Here is an 18,721-nt window from a genome sequence, read left to right on the forward strand (position 1 = left end):
CCATGCAAATGTGTGGAGTTTACAGCTTCTTATACTTACCGGTCTTTTGCTTATTTACTCGTTTAGTCTTCGTTTTGGCCTTTCTCCTTTTTGAGACCTAATCATTCCTTTAAACGTAAGAAACATTAGGTAATTTTATAGGTAACCAACTAAGAAAACTTTTTTCTTTGCTAAGAATGTTCAGATTACTGCCTACTAATATAAAAGGAGAAAAAAATAATAGCTAACATTTTGGCATGTATTATGTGCCAGGTTCTAAGAGCTTTTACACATACTGATTCCTTTCACTCTCATAACCACATTGTGAGGTGGGTATAATTTATTCTTCCTATTTTACAGACAAAACGAAAGTACAGAGAAGCCAAATAACTACTTGCCTAAGGTTACACTGCTAATAAATTCAAGGTCCAGCCAGGGCAGGTAGTCTAGGTTCAGAAGCCATGTTCTAGGAGTTCCTGTCGTGGCTCAGTGGTTAACGAATCCAACTAGGAACCATGAGGTTGCAGGTTCGATCCCTGGCCTCACTCAGTGGGTTAAGGATCCGGCGTTGCCGCGAGCTGTGGTATAGGCCACAGATGTGGCTCGGATCCCGCATGGCTGTGGCTGTGGTGTAGGCTGGTGGCTACAGCTCCCATTAGACCCCTAGGCTGGGAACCGCCATATGCCGTGGGAACAGCCCTAGAAAAGGCAGAAAGACCAAAGAAAGAAAGAAAGAAAGAAAGAGTCTATGTTCTAACCCCTGCAGTACGTAATACAGTCACAGTTTATCCGACTGAAACTTGGTTCTCTTCCACCCTCACCACTCCTGAACTTAGCTAAGAAGCAGGGAGCATCAAAAATGAGGCCGGAGAACCAGATTGTGGCGGGGTCCCTTAAGGCTTCCATTCAAACTGTCCTTAACCTGTATGTAATTCGAACAAGCTTTGTTACTGCTCATAGACTTCCAGAATTTCAGGTTCAAAGAGGGGAGAAGATAATGCTGACGAGGACTCTGTTTACCTTTGGGAAGCAGAGTTTAGTGACTCTTGTTGAAACTGTTCCACAAAATGAACAGGGGTAAAATGATTCTCACTACCAAGACCACACTCCTCTCGCGGTGTGAGCCTTTTAGAATCGTGTATATTTAATGATGGCCTTAAGCCTGGCTCCTCTCTCAGAGGTGATACTTCCCATTAGATTCATTTCTGAAATCTGCGTGTATCTTTTTCTTTTCCAGCTGGGCTGGTCCATTGGTCCTAAACACTTGATAAAACATTTACAGACAGTTAATCAAAACAGCATCTTTGCCTGCGCCACTCCCTTGCAGGTAGGTGTTAGCGTGGCTGGGGGCTGAAGGCCCGTCTTTGGGTGGAGGTGTTACTGTTACGTTGTACCCTTGAATTGGCTTAGTTCTTCCCCTTCGTTTCCCTGGGGAGCAGAGCCGCTGGTATAATTTGGGAACTAGGAGCAAATGCATGTTCATTGCTGTCTAGAACAGCTTTTTTGTTCGTTCGTTTTTAATACGTGAAGTTTTCCCTCGGAACACTCATCCGTAGCTGGTGGGGTTACAGAGCCCTGCAGACTCTGTGGAGGACGGTGACGCCCAGGCAGAACTCAGGCGTGCCTGCTCTGTGACGCAGCGGCTGCCCTCTGGGGAGTTGGCCTCTCGCTGTGAGCGGCCCTGGTGAGAGGTCTGTCTGCACAGGGCCGTTCACGCGGAGGATGGGACGGTCCATCTGTAGACAGTGCGTTAAATGAGCCATCCTCTGTCCGCATATTTAAACATGATATGGATTAGTTTCCTACGTTTCTGTACCAGATTTCCACAGCCTTATTGTGGGGATGGGTTGGGTTGGGTTGGGTTTTCGGCCTTGGCGTGCGGTAGCGTGACGCGGGATCTCAGGTCCCAGAGCAGGGATCCAGCCCAGGCCTCGACGGGGAAAGCACTGAAGCCTAACCCCGAGACCAGCCAGGCACCTCCCCACACTTAGTGCTTCAAAACAACACAGATCTTTTATCCTAATGTTCTGGAGGTCAGATTCCTCGTTCCTTCTGGAGGATCTAAGGGAGAAGCCATCCCTTGTCTTTCCTGGCTTCTGGGTGGGCAGTGCCTGGAGGGACAGCACAGGGGCGACGCCATCTGACCTGTGTTACCCCAGGGACTCGGCTGCCTTGCTGAGACAAAGACCATCCAGGAGAGCGACTGCAGGGGCCTGAACCCATGTGGGGACGTAGAAGTGGTCGTGTGTGAGGGCAGAGCTGACGGTGTTGGCCAGTGAGTCCCCCGCGGGTACGAGAAGAGAGAGGGGTCCGGCAGGGCGCTCCGCGAGGGTGGGCACTTATGTCTCCCGGGCTTCGCACACTCTAGGGCAGCACGTATCTCCTACTGCAGGGAGTGATCAGTTCCCGAGAAAAGAAGGATTCCATGAAGAGTCTGGCGTAGCTTTTTCTGAATGTCTTTTTCTCCATTTGAGCTGAGTGCTTGTTTATTTCCACGCCTCAGACAACCAAGTTTGGAAGGGGAAGCAGAGGTTCGGAGGCTAAAGCGCCTGCTCCCTGTCGACCCAGACTGGTTTAGTTCTGGGGAGGTGAGAGTTCTTGGGCAGGCCCTGCTCTGTGACCTTGCCCTTGCCCTTCGCCGTCTCCTCGCCAGGCTCTCTCGTCCCTCCCTTCAACCGCACCAGACTTAGTTCCTCCAACAGAAGGCATTACATCCTGGCGGTTTCAGGTATTTGTCTTCTTTCTGATCCCTCCCGCCTGTCCCTGGCAGGACACACTGTTCGGAGGTTCCATAACGGCAAGTACCGTGTTTCCTCTGTCTGTCACGATGTCCCCAGCGCTTATCACACACCAGGTTTAACGTAGGTATTTAGTGCGAGGATGAGCTTATCCTTTAGCTCTTGCTGTCTCTTGGTTCTGATCAGGTTCCTTAAAATGTGGCTGCTTCGCTCTGCCCTGTGTCTGAACGCCTCGAGGTTCTTGATGGTTTGCTCAGACCTCCTCCTTTGCTCTGAGAACCAGTTTTGCCAAAAGCTGGCCCAGTTCACCTACCAGACTCCTGCCCTCCTCTAGTACAGCTCCCTGTTCTCTTCAGATGCCCTCACTTGGCCTTTCCCTGTTCCTGGCCTGTCACCGTGCAAGACTTCTACCTGGTCTAAACCACACCGGCCTTTTCATTTGGCCCCGTTTCTCTCCTGTCTCTTCCGACTTTCCTGAAGAATGGCAGACGAGTAACTGCAGTTGTCCCCAGAAACTGGCTTCTAATCCCTGGGGACTCAGGCCCCCTTACTGGGACTTGAATGATTGGAGCAGGGCTTTGCACATTTCCTGGGAGAAACATAGTCAGCTCTCATCTACACGACTCGTCCTTCAGGGCAGTGGGGGGAACGCTGGCTGGTTCATCTTTTCTCTGGTCTGCTTTCAGACTGAGACACACAAGTCATTCTACAGCTAACCTCAACAGAAAATAGCAATGTCTTTGTGTTTCCAAGTGAGCCGTCTCTGTAGTGCAGCTGACCTCATTAGCTGCAGCTTCTTCCTCCAAAGACGGTGGAGCTGCAGTTGGTTGCATCTCTAGATGGAGAAGCCATGGATGCAAAGGGCTCCGTGGACCAGACCATTTTATATAAGTGACTTGAGCATCTGTGGATTTTTGTGTCCACAGGGGGCGTGGAACCAATCCCCCATGAATATCAAGCAAGGACTGTACCTCTGTGTCCATTGGAATTGTCATGGTTTATTTTCAGCTCTTTACATTTGATTTAATCATTTCTCTGTAACTGATACCACCATTAATCTACAGAATTTCACATAGGTTCACAGGGATTCAGTCGTAGTTCCCTGAATGGCGCTTTGCCAGTCTCATGACTCAGAAAGTCTTGGAGTTCCCGTCGTGGCGCAGTGGTTAACGAATCCGACTAGGAACCATGAGGTTGCGGGTTCGGTCCCTGCCCTTGCTCAGTGGGTTAACGATCCGGCGTTGCCGTGAGCTGTGGTGTAGGTTGCAGACGCGGCTCGGATCCCGCGTTGCTGTGGCTCTGGCGTAGGCCGGTGGCTACAGCTCCGATTCAACCCCTAGCCTGGGAACCTCCACATGCCGTGGAAGCGGCCCAAGAGATAGCAACAACAACAACAACAAAAGACAAAAAAATAAAAAAATAAAAAAATAAAAATAAAAAAAAATTCAAAAAAAAAAAAAAAAAAAAAGAAAGTCTTTATGCATATTCTACTGGCAAGCTTGGCCATAAATAACATCGCCGTATTTCCCAATCATTTTTCAATACCACACAGGAGGCCTTGGCTCAAGCACTGTGGGTCGACATCAAGCGCATGGACGAGCCGGAGTGTTACTTTAATTCTTTGCCGAAGGAGTTGGAGGGCAAAAGGGACCGGATGGTACGGTTGCTTGACAGTGCCGGCCTGAGACCCATAGTTCCTGACGGGGGCTACTTCATCATCGCCGACGTGTCTCTGCTAGGTTTGTAAAGGTCTTCATTACTGCGTCTCTGTGGAAACCCAGCTGGAATTATATCAGAATGATGAAGAAAAGATGGGCATCAAAGCCATATCTCATGTTAGACGTGGAAGTGGGTTCCCGCAGTGTCCTGTAATCTCCTTGACAGTTCAGTCCTTGACCTTGAATGTGGTGGTTGTTACGCAGTGATGGTTTTCTGCTTAACACAGACTCTGCGGTCATCTCGTTCTGGTGTGTAATTTAAAACACAGGCACATGAAATACTGTATCTTCCTGTGTCCCTTTTAGTAAAACTTTAGTTTCCTTTTTACTTAAATAAGATTTTGGGAGCATCAGTGCTCTTGGGGAATGCTTGCCACTTTGGAGGGTACGGGCACCATGTCAAGAAGGAAAGTCATGTTTACGGAAGGTCTACATGCCAAGCACTTTCAAGCACCCTTTTGACAAAAGCAGTGTTCGTTCCAATTTTAAAGGCATGAAGCCTTAGAAAATGTGAAATAACGTGCCTGAAGTCACATAGCTCGACTCCAAAAAGCAGTGGTCTTTAAATAACCTGAAGCTGTTCTATGTAATTCTGACATGCCACCCAAATCTCAAGTTAGAAGCAGGATGATGTTTTATGGATAACATCTTTCTTATAAATAAGATTATTCCAGTCGTTCGAGTGCGATAATAAGGTCCTGAATTCTGGGGGAAAGAGTGGGAATGCAGCAACCAATTCTGATTCATGTACATGCGCAGGGTCGGTTCTAGACCACCACAATAAATACGCTAGTGCTGTTAGAATACGGTTCACACTCCTACCTTTAATAAAGCACTATCTTGTTTGGAGTTCCCGTCGTGGCTCAGCAGTATCCCTGAGGATGCAGGTTTGATCCCTGGCTTCACTCAGTAGGTTAAGGATCCAGTGTTGCCCTGAGCTGTGGTGTAGGTCACGGATGTGGCTTAGATCCCAAGTTGCTGTAGCTGTGGTGTTAGGCCGGCAGCTGCAGCTCCAACTTGACCCCTAGCCTAGGAACTTCCATATGCCGTGGGTGGGACCCTAAAAAGCCCCCCCCCCAAAAAAGAAAGAAATATTTTGTTTCATTTCTTTGAGGGTCTCTGTCTCAAGCATACAAAAGAAATAGATTCCAACATTCTCCTACCTATAAAATCTTTAGCACTGTATTTGTTCCCTTGTTTTTCTTTGAGCACCATGGCAGTATATTTCTGTAAGCTTTACAAGAGTAATTGAGTAGTAGAGCCAGGGTCACTATAGTTAGTTAATGCCCGCCTGTTTCTCCCACCAGTGCTGTGATTACCCCTTTCTCCAGGTTCCCTTTGAATACACCGCTATTGTACTTGTCACCTGGAGTTTTCACATAACTGATAATTAGACTCGATTATAAGTTGTCATTTTTGTTAGAGCCAAACCTGAATTAAATGTGCATGTGTACATACAACTTGAAATATTAAGTTCTTGTAAAATCAGGTTTGCTGTTTCTCTCAGAATTGTAGCACAAATAAATGAAAGAATCATGTAACAAAGAGTGCTTAATAAAAGGTAGAGTATTATTAGCATTATTACATGAAAATTTTACTGTCTTGAGGCACAAGAGAAAATTGAAATAAAATCATTAAGGAAAACCATAGTAAGATATTAAAAAAAAAATGCAGGTGAAACTTGCTTCAATGTCAAGGTTTTTACACTGCTATTTGAAAAGACCCAGTAGTGTGTAGTGAAAAGATGGATAACAGCCTTAATTTATTTTGAGAGATAAATTGTAAAATTTCGTTAATACTGTACCCATCAATATTTGTTGCTTTGGGGCATTCAAAAAAGTCTGAGTACAAGTAAGTAAAATTAAAACCATGTGAAATGTGGATTGCTGAATCTGAATGCCAGAGAAGTATTGTGCCCCGACCTTAAAGCAAGATTGGAACAAGAGATAATATATATTTGAGATTTTTTTCACCAAATTTAAAAAAAAAAAAAAGTGTAGCGTTGGAAGAGGAAACAATAAGGATATCACTTGAAAGAACTACACAGACATCTTTCCTTCATAAAAATATTAATTTATTCGCTCCACTCATGCTTTTCCTTACTTCCGTGCCAGATGCTGACCTAAGTTACAATACACTTGGGGAGCTTGCGATCTAATGATGAAGTCCCATTTGGAGGTATAATTATTATGGATGAACGCTTTATAAATTTAGCTATTATTTCCTTAATAATGATCACAGAGGCGTGTGTTATTTCTAAGTGGAAAGGCAACACCCCTCTTTCCTTCCTCTTTCCTACTCTCTTCTGATGCTAAAGGCTGTGCAGGCAGCGTGATCAGCCAGAGGCACGCGTGAGCACGGCTCTAGCATATCCGTGAAGCGGCTCTGTGGACTCTTACACCACCGCACTGCAGGCTGAGACTCCAGCAGACGCTGCGAGTGCCTCCCGAGAAACAGATTCTGAGTCTTGAGAGACACAGGAAGTACGTGTTGCTTCAGATGTAATACACAGGCCGACCGTGTTTTATTGTCGTTTTAGATGCAGACCTGTCTGATATGAAGGACAGCAGCGAACCTTATGACTATAAATTTGTGAAGTGGATGACTAAAAATAAGGTAATGGGAGTTCCCCTCGTGGCGCAGTGGTTAACGAATCCGACTAGGAACCATGAGGTTGCGGGTTCGGTCCCTGCCCTTGCTCAGTGGGTTAACGATCCGGCGTTGCCGTGAGCTGTGGTGTAGGTTGCAGACGCGGCTCGGATCCCGCGTTGCTGTGGCTCTGGCGTAGGCCGGTGGCTACAGCTCCGATTCGACCCCTAGCCTGGGAACCTCAATATGCCGCGGGAGCGGCCCAAGAAATAGCAACAACAACAACAACAACAACAACAACAAAAGACAAAAAAAATAAAAAAATAAAAAATAAAAATAAGGTAATGTTTATGGGCCTTTGCAGTATTGGGCTGTATGTTATAATGAATTTACGAAGGAAGCCTGCTGACATGCTTTGAGCAATGTTAACTGTAGTTTTGTCACAGGATATTCTATTTGGAGGATTTTTTTTTTTTTGGCCTTGCCTATGGCAAGGTGTGTGGAAGTTCCTGGGCCAGGGACTGAACCCATGCCACAGCAGTGACCTGAGCCACTGCAGTGACAACACTGAATCCTTAACCCTCTGTGCCACAGGGAAAGTCCAATTTGGAGGATTTTAAAAACATTTTTTAGAAATTTATTATAAACATTTGTAAGTATCTGTGTTTAATATTTGAACTCCTAAATTAATATTTAAATGTAAGCAGTTTTTCTCTTTTTCCTATTGTATCTTCCTATTCGTTTTTCAGAAACTGTCAGCCATCCCAGTTTCAGCCTTCTGTAATGCAGAGGTCAAATCACAGTTTGAGAAATTTGTGCGATTTTGCTTCATTAAAGTAAGTACCCTATTCCACTCAGAAACACATCTATAATATCCTTCCTTCCAATTTATAAAGCACCATTTTTGGCTGTTGCTAGATATGACGTACTCATATGCAGTTTTAAATTTTGTCTTGCTCCCGTAAAATTAACAAAACTCACCAGTTTTTGAAGCTGAGTTTATGGGATTACAACATAATCAAACTCCTTACCTATAACATTATAATGTCCAGCATGAAATCAAATATTACTACACATGTGAAGACACAAGAAAATGTGACTCTTCATGAAAAATAAAAAAGAAAAGCAGTTAATAGAAACAGCTTTGGTGACTCAAATGTAGGAGTTAGCAGGCAAGGACTTGACTTTAAAGCAGGTATTATAAATGCACTCAAGAAATTAAAACATGGTCATAATGGTCAAAACTATTTAAAAAGAACCCAGTGGAAATTAAAGAATTTAAAAGTGTAATGTCTGATGTGAAATATGTATTGAGTTTAACATATAGTGGATTTAGGATGTGAGAGAAAAAAAAAAAAAAAGAGTCCACCTGGATATAAATCTATAGGAATTATCCAAGCTGAAAAAAAAGAAGGAAAAACTATTTTTGAAAAAATAAATAGGGCCTCGGATCTCTATGTCAGTGTCAAGTAACAGTATATGTATGTGTGTGTGGGAAGGAAGGATGGGAGAGAGAGAAAGAAAAGAGAAAAGAGAAAAGGAAGAAGACAGAATGTGGCAGGAAAAAAAATGTTAAGAAATAATGGCTACAATTTCCCCTGTTGGTGAAGAACAGCTTAGAGATCTAAAAATTTAGTGACTCATACAGGATACAAATAAAATCACACCTTGACAGGTCCTAATCAAACTGCTGAAAACCAAAGGTGATAATAAGATCTTGAAAAAAGCCAGAGAAAAACTACACCTCACATGCAGAGTAGCAAAACTATGACTGCTAACTAACTTCTCATCAGAAACAGTAAGACCAGAGTGCCATGAAATGACATCTTCAAAGTGCTAAACTGAAAAACACATCAGCCCAGAATTCTATACCCAGGAAAATATCTGTCATAACTGAAAACAAAATATACCTCCCTGATAAATGAAAGCTAAGAGAATTCGGAACCATCAGATGTGTGCTAAAAATAATCTGAATGCATTACTGCTATTGCTTAGATGTTAGCGCTACTGAAATCCGTCTTACAAAGATGAAGGCACTCTCTGTGCCAGCAGTCTTCTCTATAAGCCTGTCAGAATGCTGTCAACACTGTGTTCAACTTTTATTTACTTATGTATTTATTTTGGCCGCACCCACAGCATGTGGAAGTTCCTGGGCCAGGAATCAAACCCATGCCACGGCAGTGACAATGCCAGATCCTCAAGCTGCTGTGCCACAAGAGAACTCCACACTGTTTTCAACTTTTAGAGATGGCCTATCGACAAACTAGTGGTGTCTTATCCAGAATAAAGTATAGATATGAACAACCAACAGTGTCAACATTTAATTGACTGAAATGTAAAAAAAGGGTGAGGCCATTAACACTCTCATCTCACAGTGGATCTAGGACTAGAGGTATAGATACAGTATTTGAAGTTGTAAACAACTAAGAGGAGAAAATAACATAAGACGTCTGGCTTTAGAGTAGTAAACACACCCCTTCCCCATTCTCTTCTTGGAAGTTATTTAAAAACATCAAGGAGAGGAGTTCCTGCTGTGGCTCAGTGGTAATGAACCTGACTAGTATTCATGGAGACTCGGGTTTGGTCCCTGACCTCGCTCAGTGGGTTAAGGATCTGGCCTTGCCATGAGTTGTGGTGTCTAACACATTTGCAGCTCAGACCCCGCCTTGCTGGTGATGTGTGGAGGCCAGCAGCTATAACTCCAATTCAGCCCCTAGTCGTGGAACCTCCGTATGCCACAGATGTGGCCCTAAAAAGCAAAATATTTTTTTTTAAAAAAGCCATCTGGGAGAATGGAAAACAAATTCACAAATCCCCCAGTCCTGAAGAAGAGTTGTCAAGGTCAGTGAAGGTAATGATAGAGGGAAACACTAAGAAAGGCTCCTGTGCTACATCTTTAAATTATAGACAGAGCCAGCAAGTATCCTCCATGTCATCCAGAACAGCAGGCACAGAAGCAGCCGGCACTTGTCCAGACCCATCGGGCAGCGCGGAAGAGGCGGAGTGGAAACACACAGTCGTGTCCTGGAGAACCTAGGCCAGCTGGGGTGGAAAGGAGATGGTTGGGCTGTAGACTTGTTCTTCATTTCTGTCATTTTTGCTGGAGCTCTGTTAAGGCAGTGTGGAAGCAATGTATCAAGTTGGAGGTAGCCAAGTTAAATTAGTTGGGGAGAAATAAAATCTACAGTAACTCCCCCTCAGAGTTCCCTTGTGGTGCAGTGGGTTAAGGATCCAGCATTGTTACTATAGCAGCTCAGGTTCATGTTGTGGCACAGGTTTGATCCCTGGCCCAGGAATTTCCACATGCTGCAGCCATGGCCAAAAACAGAACAAAACAAAAACAAAAATGAAAGAACTCCCAGAGTTCCTGTTGTGGCTCAGCGGTAATAGTAATGAACCCGCCTAGTAACCCTGAGCACACAGCTTTAATCCCTGGCCCCATTAAGTGGGTGGAGAATCCAGCGTTGCCACAACTGTGGTGTAGGTGACAGGTGCAGCTCGTATCCCGCATTGCTATGCCTGTGGTGTAGGCCAGCAGCTGCAGCTCCAATTCAGCCCTTGGCCTGGGAACCTCCGTATGCTGCAGGTGTGGCCCTAAAAAGAAAAAAAAAACCCTCCTCCTCCCCCTCCCAGAAGTCTACATGAATCCTATTTAACTTTACTGCAAGCCAGGGAGAGAATTTCTGTTCCTTCCGGTGCTTCCCTGGTTCCTGCCTCACACAAACCTGCAAATACTTCAGACCATATCAATCTTCAGATCATAGACAGAGCCAGCAGGCAGCGTACTCATTGCCAAGAACAATAGGAACCGTGGGTGTGCTGGCAGTGGGAGCTTACAAAGAGATTTCAATCAAAAATGAGTAATAAAAAGGGACCCGCTCTGAATCTGGAAAAAAGATGCTATCGGGGGAAAAGGAGAAAGGTACAATGAGAAACAGGTGTCAGAGAATATTCCACCAAAAGGAAGAAGGACATTGCCATAGAGCACATAAAACGTGTGGTATTTCAAATTCAAAACCTTTAAGATAAAAGTTACAGCAGAGATTTTTAAACGTTCAGGAAGGATAGAGTGAGATGGTGGAAGAAGACAAAACGGCAGCTGTCAGAGCTCTGGTTAGAAACCAAAGACACCTAAAGCTATGGGTAATTGTAGTGACCTTGGAAATGACACAGAGAACACCGAATGCTTCTGCAGGCACACAGAGGATTGAGAAGTGGGCAGAAGAAGCGAAAATGAACAAAGAACTTAAAAATATTAGAAAAATGATAGCTGTGGAAGCCAAATGGAACCCAGATCCCAAAGGTTGCAGATGGAAAGGGGAACAGAGGAACTGGGAGAGAAGGTCATGGCTTCACTTCACAAACACTTTGCATTGAAAGCAAAGAGCTACGTCTAAATGTGGGAAAGGGTTGCCTTCTCTTGGGAAAAGTCGTGCCGGAATAACGCTGAGACATCCTTTGTTTATTCATATATCGGACTCTAAAGATAAGGAAACGATGCTTTGGCATCTAGACGAAGCGATCAAGCCTCCAGGGAGACAGGGGAGGGGGGTCCCTGTGGCCTCAGCCCCTGGCCTCAGCATCCGTATTGGAGGATAGCGGAACAAGAGCGAGAATTCCCTAGGGGAAGCTGACACAGCGACCCAACCTCTTGGAAAGGCAAAAATCAAAGAATGGCCAAGCACACCAGGAAAATAGAAATTAAAAGAAAGAGGGTTGAATTTAGGGCAAAATTAACCAAAAAGCAGCACTTTACAATGGCTATTGTAACATCTTCCGTAGCTGTCAAATCCAGGATGCCGCACATCCCTCATAAGCAGAGAGACAAAAAGAGAAACTACAATGAAATTGTATTTTATCTGTTATATGGGAAACAACCAAGACAACTGAAAAGGTTAAGACACTGACATGCACTGATCGAGAGTATAATTTATAAAATCTCTAGTGGTTGATTTGAAAATGACCATCTAAATGTAATTGAACGTGTCCTCTGACCCAGCAATCCTACGTCTAGGATTTTTTCCGCTAGAGTTACTTGGCCATTGGCTGTCTTGTGTTCAAGGATTTTCAGTGGAGCATTGTTTATAATAGCAATGGATTACAAACAACCAAAATAGGAGTTCCTGTGTCCGCTCAGCAGGTTAAGGACCCAGCATTGTCTCTCTGAGGATGCAGGTTCGATCCCTGGCCTCACTCAGTGGCTCAGCGGGTTAAGGATCTGGCGCTGCTGTGGCTGTGGTGTAGGCCGGCAGCTGCAGCTCTGATTGGACCCCTGGCCTGAGAACGTTCGTATGCTGCAGGTGCGGCTATAAAAAGGAAAAAACAAAGTACTCACCAGTGAAGACCCTTGAATAAATTATGGTACATTCTCATCCATAAAAGAATCAGCAGCCTCATGGGGTGATAGAGCATAAGCTAAAAGCAGAGAGCAGCCCAGTTTGAGAGAAATACTAACATTTACATAACAAGGAAAGGGGAGTTCCCGCTGTGGCTCAGCAGCAACGAACCCCGCTAGCATCCAGGAGGACCTAGGTTCAACCCCTGGCCCTGCTCAGTGGGTTAAGGATCCAGCCTTGCCATGAGCTGTGGTGCAGATCTCAGATGCGGTTCAGCCCCCATGTAGCTGTGGCTGTGGTGTAGGCCGGCAGCTGCAGCTCTGATTGGACCCCTGGCCTGGGAACTTCCATGTGCCATGGGTGCGGTCCTAAAAAGATCAACCAAAATTTAAAAAAAAGGAAAAGGAAGGGAGAGAGGGAGATAGATGCTTTTAAACACCTGGACTATCTCTGGAAAATGCATGACAGGATCGCAGTGTTGCCTCTGGGGAGAACTGGGTGGCTGCAGGAGATGGGTGAGCAGCTGGCTTACTTTAAAAAAATATTTTGAAATATTCTCAGTCAATGCGTTTCAGAACTTTTTTTAACAGTTTCAGAGTAAGTTCCGAACTTAATTATTGCTGCCTGGATCAACACCAAGTACTTTATTGTATATGCCCCATAAAGAGCATTCTTCTACAAAACCACAGCGTGACCATCAAAGCCAGGAAGAGCGTTGCCGTATCATTCTGTCTAATCCTCAGATCACACTCAAGTTTCACTGTCCCAATAATGTCCTTTCTATATCAAACAAAAAGTAAACAAATCCAGGCCACAGTCATCCATCACCAACCCGGGCTGGGATCATGCCTTGTATTTTGTTGTCACATCTCCAAGCGGGAATGGTTCCTCCGTTTTTCTTCACTTTTATGACCCTGATACTTTTGAAAAGTATTGACCAGTTATTGTGAAGAAAGTCCCTCACTATTTGTTTGCCATTTTCTTCTGTGTAGATTCAGATTATGTACCTCTGGCAGGAAACCACAAAAGTGATGCTTTCTTCATTGTGTTGCATCCTATCGGATAGCACACGGCTCTAATTTTTCCTGTCACTGGTGATGTTAAGTTTAATCACTTTACTAAGGCAGTTCTGCCAGACTTCTCTATTTAAAGTTATGCTTTTTCCCTTGATAAATAATGAACGTTTTATGGTGAGGTGCCTTAGAACTATGGAAATATTCCATCAAGCAACGTATTCATTTATCTATTCCTTCATAGAAGTAAGGACTCATGAATTCCTGTTTTATTCAGTAGGTTATAATTTATTATTACTTGTTTCGATGCCCACATTTCCCCAGACTTGGCCACTAGAAGCCCCTTTAAGCCAGCCCCTGTTGCCTTTGACAGGTCCCTCACTTCTGAGCATTCCCCTACTTTCCGGCATAGCGAGATGCACCAGGTTCATTTGTCATTGTCTAGCCCAATCTGGAATCACCTTTCAGTGGAGAATAGTATTAAGAAGCCAAGATCTGGGCACTAGGAGTGCTCATTCGGGTGAGGTACTGGTGCTCCCAGCCCCCACAGTGGACAGAGGGAGGCATCCATAAGTGCATATGTGTGCATTCTTCACCTGTGTCGATTCGGTTTATTTCTGTGTCTATCTACATACATTGAAACCACCGCAGGGTTTATTCTAGCTTTCTCCCCTTCTGTATTTGTCACTCCCTTCTTGGATGGTGAAACTCCTGGCTCTGGGCATATGACTACTTCTTTAATCAATACCTCTGTATGTGATACAGTCTCTGTACATGATACAGTCTCTGCATGTGATACAGTCTTTGTATGGGACCAGTCTCAGCATGTAATACAGTCTCGGCATGTGATACAGTCTCTCTGTATGGGACCAGTCTCCCAGCAGTGTCACTGCCTCCCTACCCACCACCCCTGACAGGCATCCTTTACCCCATTCAGGCTTTGACTCTGTACAGGCTGCTGTCACTGTCCCCTGCATGGTCCTCCTCCTCACCTCACCTGGGCTTCAGCACCTAGGTTCCACCTGGAACCCCCCCCATACAAATGCCTTTCTTACTCACCCCCTGGACCCTAACACCCTGTTCCTAGTCAGTGCCACCACTGACACCACCACCACCTCATGTCACCCATGTTGGCAGGTCTCCTCACTCCACTCTGGCTGCAGCATCCTGCACCAGACTGCCAAGGCTTCCCCTCCTGCCACTTCCCTCAGCCCCACCTAATGGCTTTGGACTCAAACATTCTGGAGGGAGGAAAGAGAAAGGAAAGGAGAAGTAGAGAAAGCAGAAGAGGAAATTAACCCATCAATTTAATTTTATACTACTTGCACTATTACTTATTCAAAAACAAATGAATTTTATCAATACAACTGACCCTCAAACAGTGTTGAAGGTTAGTCTTATAACTAAGAGACTTTGATAGGAGGGGACAGAGTAGTGTGAATGCACTATTTTTTCCTCATTCGGAGCAGAGAATGGTGAATATTGTCCAAGGTTGATAAATTAGAAACATATACAGTATTTAAAATTTGGTGGTAACCACGAGAACTAATACCACAAGTTTCCTTAAGAGGTTGATTTGGAGGATGGTGGGAGTAGTGTCGGAAGGAGCAGGGAGGAAAGAAGCAGATGATTATTTTTCAGCATAAACTCTTCTGTACTCTTAAATTTTTTCTGTAATTGTACATTAATTTATCCCTCCATTCTTGCTCCACCTGGCATCCTTTGTGTGTTGGGAGCTCAAGGAGGGATTTTTCTTTTATTGTCTACAAGCTTCTTTGAAAGAGCTCTGTGATTCTGCACACTTCCTACCCAAATGGATGGAACAGTAAATATGAATCCCATCAGTACAACTTTCAGACCCTTCACCTGCATCAGTGTCATTTATGCGTCTGGGTCTTTGGCACTGTGGTCCACTTGGGCTGCTACAAGTGGTTATAGTAGTAAGAGTGTCCACACTGACCAACATGGTTTTGGCTGGGATTGGGTTAAACTATTTTCAGTCTGAGCTGTATTTACAGTTTGTCAGTCATTTTCTTGGTGATGTTTTTTGGCCCCATGCTGGTTAATGTATAGATTTCTTTGGTGTCTGGATAGTAGTAATTGAGTGCCCTGAACCGGCAGCCAGCATCACAAAACAGTATGATGTAGTGATTGCTGGGACATGTCTCTAGCTCCCCTAACATTCATTTCTTATGAGGTTCATCCACTTTTCCAGCCAGGCACCCCTGGGATACAGCATTACAAGTAATTGGTTTGTTTGATTGCTTCTGGGCTCTGTGAAAAACTTGGGACCTGTGTATTTGGGCAGCAAGGCAAGCGGCGATGCTGTGAATACCATTTCCCTGGTATCTGTGTCCTGCTGAGGTTAAGTGACTTAACATGGGACAAAGCTTCCCGTGACTCAACTTGCTGGAAAGGCCTCCCCAGCCTCCACCCCCACCCCATGAATGCTCTCAGGCTCTGTCACAACTGCAGAGGCCAAGGCCTGGCTGGAGCCCAACTGGACCCGACTCAGGTTATCAGGAGTTGAAGAGAACTCTGTTCCCAAATCACTACACAGCTCTTACCAATGGACTGACTTGGGTGTATTTTTATGTTCAAATCTTTACCTCCTCTTGAATTTAATATCATATGTAATGATGATTATTTCATTAATTTACAGAAAGACACTACACTGGATGCTGCTGAAGAAATCATCAAGGCATGGAGTAGTCAGAAGTCTTAATACATGCAGATAATACACGTTTCTGTTAGATGGCCTAGTATGGGATTACTTAGTGCTGCTACTTGCTGGGTATTGCAAAGCAAAAATATCAGTACAAATGAAATTTAAAGGAATATTTCCATTGTTAACCCTACTCCTAACAATATTCAGGTGATCTGATAATTTTTTTCCAGGTGAAATGTATTAAAACACCTCCTACAGGAGTTCCCACTGTGGCGCAGTGGTTAACGAATCTGACTAGGAATCATGAGGTTTCGGGTTCAATCCCTGGCCTTGCTCAGTGGGTTAAGGATCCAGAGTTGCCATGCTGGGGTGTAGGTCACAGATGCAGCTCGGATCCCGCATTGCTGTGGCTCTGGCGTAGGCAGGTGGCTACAGCTCTGATTCGACCCCTAGCCTGGGAACCTCCATATGCCTATGCTGCAGGAATGGCCCTAGAAAAGGCAAAAAGATTAAAAAATTTAAAAATTAAAAATTAAAAAAAAAAAACACCTCTTACAATCATCTTAATAGAGTCAGTATAGCATTGCAGAGAACTGTGAGATGCTTAACCTCTCTGGTTTCAGTTTACTCATAAAAGGGGAATAAAAATAGCACGACTGGATGTGAAGTTTGTGAGTTGTTGTTTGTGAGGGTGAAATGGACTAATGGATAAAAAGCCTGGCAAACAGTAAGCACTCGACTGCTGTTAGCCAGTTTTGCTTCTCTGCCATTGTATGGAAACACTTAGCCAGTTACACCCCCCTCAACCCAGGATCTTTGCTTGGTCCCTGCCCACTCATAGTTCCCTCCCCTTCATTTACGAATGGCTTTGAACTTTGCTCGCGGTTCTGCTTCTCTGTTGCAAGTACTGCCATGATCTGGGATGGGTTCGAGGTCCACTCAGGTCACCTAGGCCTTTGGTTCGTTGACCTCCTCACCTCTGGTGATATATTCACCTTCATTCCACCGTGCTTCAGCCACCCACTCCCTCAGGCCTACCCTGACCCTTTCATCATTCCAGGCTCTTCCATCTTTGAGATAATACATTAGTCATTTCACACTGTAACCACCCGTCCTTACAAGAAGTATCCTTCCCACTTCTGTCCCTCCCCATGCCTCTCAAAATACCACTTCTTTAAACTCACTATAATGTCAAATCTACTATTTCTCAAAAATTACTCTGTGTTCTTCTTCCATCAGAATCAACGAGGCTCTTTTGTTGAAAATAGATTTTGGTCTTCACTCCAGATCTACTGAGTAATAATTTCAGGACTTGGCCCTTTCCAACTGATTCTTGTACCCACTAAAGTTTGAAAATCACTGCTCTAGTCCATAGAACCTTCTCTGATAATTCCTGTCTCTTTATATGCTCACCCTCCTCCTCATCCAGCTTAGATGGCATCATCTGTAACTTCAGCCAAGTTACTTCTGCTGCATTGACTAACTTGCTCATTGTTCTGTCTCATCTACTTGGTCAAATAAATAAATCAACCCTGGGGCTGAAGCTCCACATTTGCACCTGGGCTGCTGAGCGCTGCTGTGGACAGTGCGTGACTGGACAGGTCCTAACAGCCATGAATGCGCGTCCTTGACCTTGGTGAGCCTTCATTGTGTGTCCCCGAATGAGCTTTCTCTACCTTTTACCGCAGCAGCAACTCCTAATATTCTCTCATTCTCCATAATAAAAATACTCAGCTTTCTCCATGCTCCTACACCTCAGAGCCCACCACTGCCAGCACAATTAAATGACCTCATCCCCTGCTTCTGTGAAAAACACGATTTTTCCAAAAAATGAGAAAAACAGAAGCCAGCAGACCAGCAGTCCCCACTGGGATTCTGCCAACAAGTCTGTGACATCTGACCAGCATCTGTCCTTTCTTCATTTCCTCCAGGGATTGGGGCTCTGGGGAGGACAGCGGTTAGACGGTGCCAGGCCACCCCATCCAGAAGGAAGGCCGGGACCTCCAGAGCCAGCTATTGCGTAGCAATACAAATTCTGTGTAAGATCTGGAGTTCCTGTCTTGGCGCAGCGGAATCGAATCCGACTAGGAGCCATGAGGTTGCAGGTTTGATCCTTGGCCTCGATCCATGGGTTAAGGATCTGGCATTGCCGTGAGCCGTGGTGTGGGTCCAAGACACAGCTCAGATCTGGTGTTGCTGTGGCTGTGGTGTAGGCCGGCAGCTGCGTCTCAGATTCCACCCCTAGCCTGGGAACCTCCATATGCTGTGGGTGCAGCCGTAAAAAGACAAAACACTAAAAAAAAAAATATGTACACACACACACACACACACGTATATATACTGTGTAAAATCTCTGCCTTTCCACTCTGGTGGGGGACTCACTAACGTTTTCTTTAGGGTTCAAATCTACTCTCTGCAGCCTCAGACTTGGCCATTGCTAACCCAGCGCCTATGCGCTGGGCCCCACGTCTTCTCGCCTTCCCAGGGACTTGGGTGGGTCGCTTCTCTGGTAACCTCAGCCTCGACTGGCTCCTTCCACCGTGAGAGACGCTCAACTCTCTCATCTTGGGAATTCCTTTCTGTGATCCTACCTACTGTCCTGTTATCTCTTTGTCTTCAGGGCAAAATATTTCCCTTCTGTCTTTCTTCTCTACCTTTCCTCCCTCCCTCCTCCTTTCAT

The 18,721-nt window shown here is 44.9% G+C and overlaps 1 protein-coding gene across 40 annotated transcripts in view; it reads left to right on the plus strand.

Moving 5' to 3' along the window:
- KYAT3 (kynurenine aminotransferase 3) overlaps positions 1-16,702 on the plus strand; it is a 56,251-nt gene extending 39,549 nt beyond the window's left edge. For 34 of the 40 annotated variants that reach the window (XM_085024142.1, XM_085024127.1, XM_013997424.3 and 31 more), the window contains 5 exons: positions 1,217-1,306; positions 4,270-4,456; positions 6,975-7,051; positions 7,774-7,860; positions 16,036-16,702. In XM_085024142.1, the coding sequence (XP_084880268.1) occupies positions 1,217-1,306; positions 4,270-4,456; positions 6,975-7,051; positions 7,774-7,860; positions 16,036-16,098 (504 nt within the window). In that variant the 3' untranslated portion in view covers positions 16,099-16,702. Of the gene's footprint in view, positions 1-1,216; positions 3,855-4,190; positions 4,457-5,373; positions 6,014-6,974; positions 7,052-7,773; positions 7,861-16,035 lie in introns of those variants that run through there. The other 6 variants (XR_014844861.1, XR_014844862.1, XR_014844863.1 and 3 more) reach the window with 3 other exon arrangements.
- Positions 16,703-18,721: the final 2,019 nt, after the last annotated feature.

Source organism: Sus scrofa, chromosome 4 (genome assembly GCF_054392235.1).
Source record: "Sus scrofa isolate SSC_HxYL_T2T_F1_AM1 chromosome 4, Sscrofa_HxYL_maternal_Yorkshire_Landrace_v2.0, whole genome shotgun sequence".
Classification (NCBI taxonomy): Eukaryota; Metazoa; Chordata; class Mammalia; order Artiodactyla; family Suidae; genus Sus; species Sus scrofa.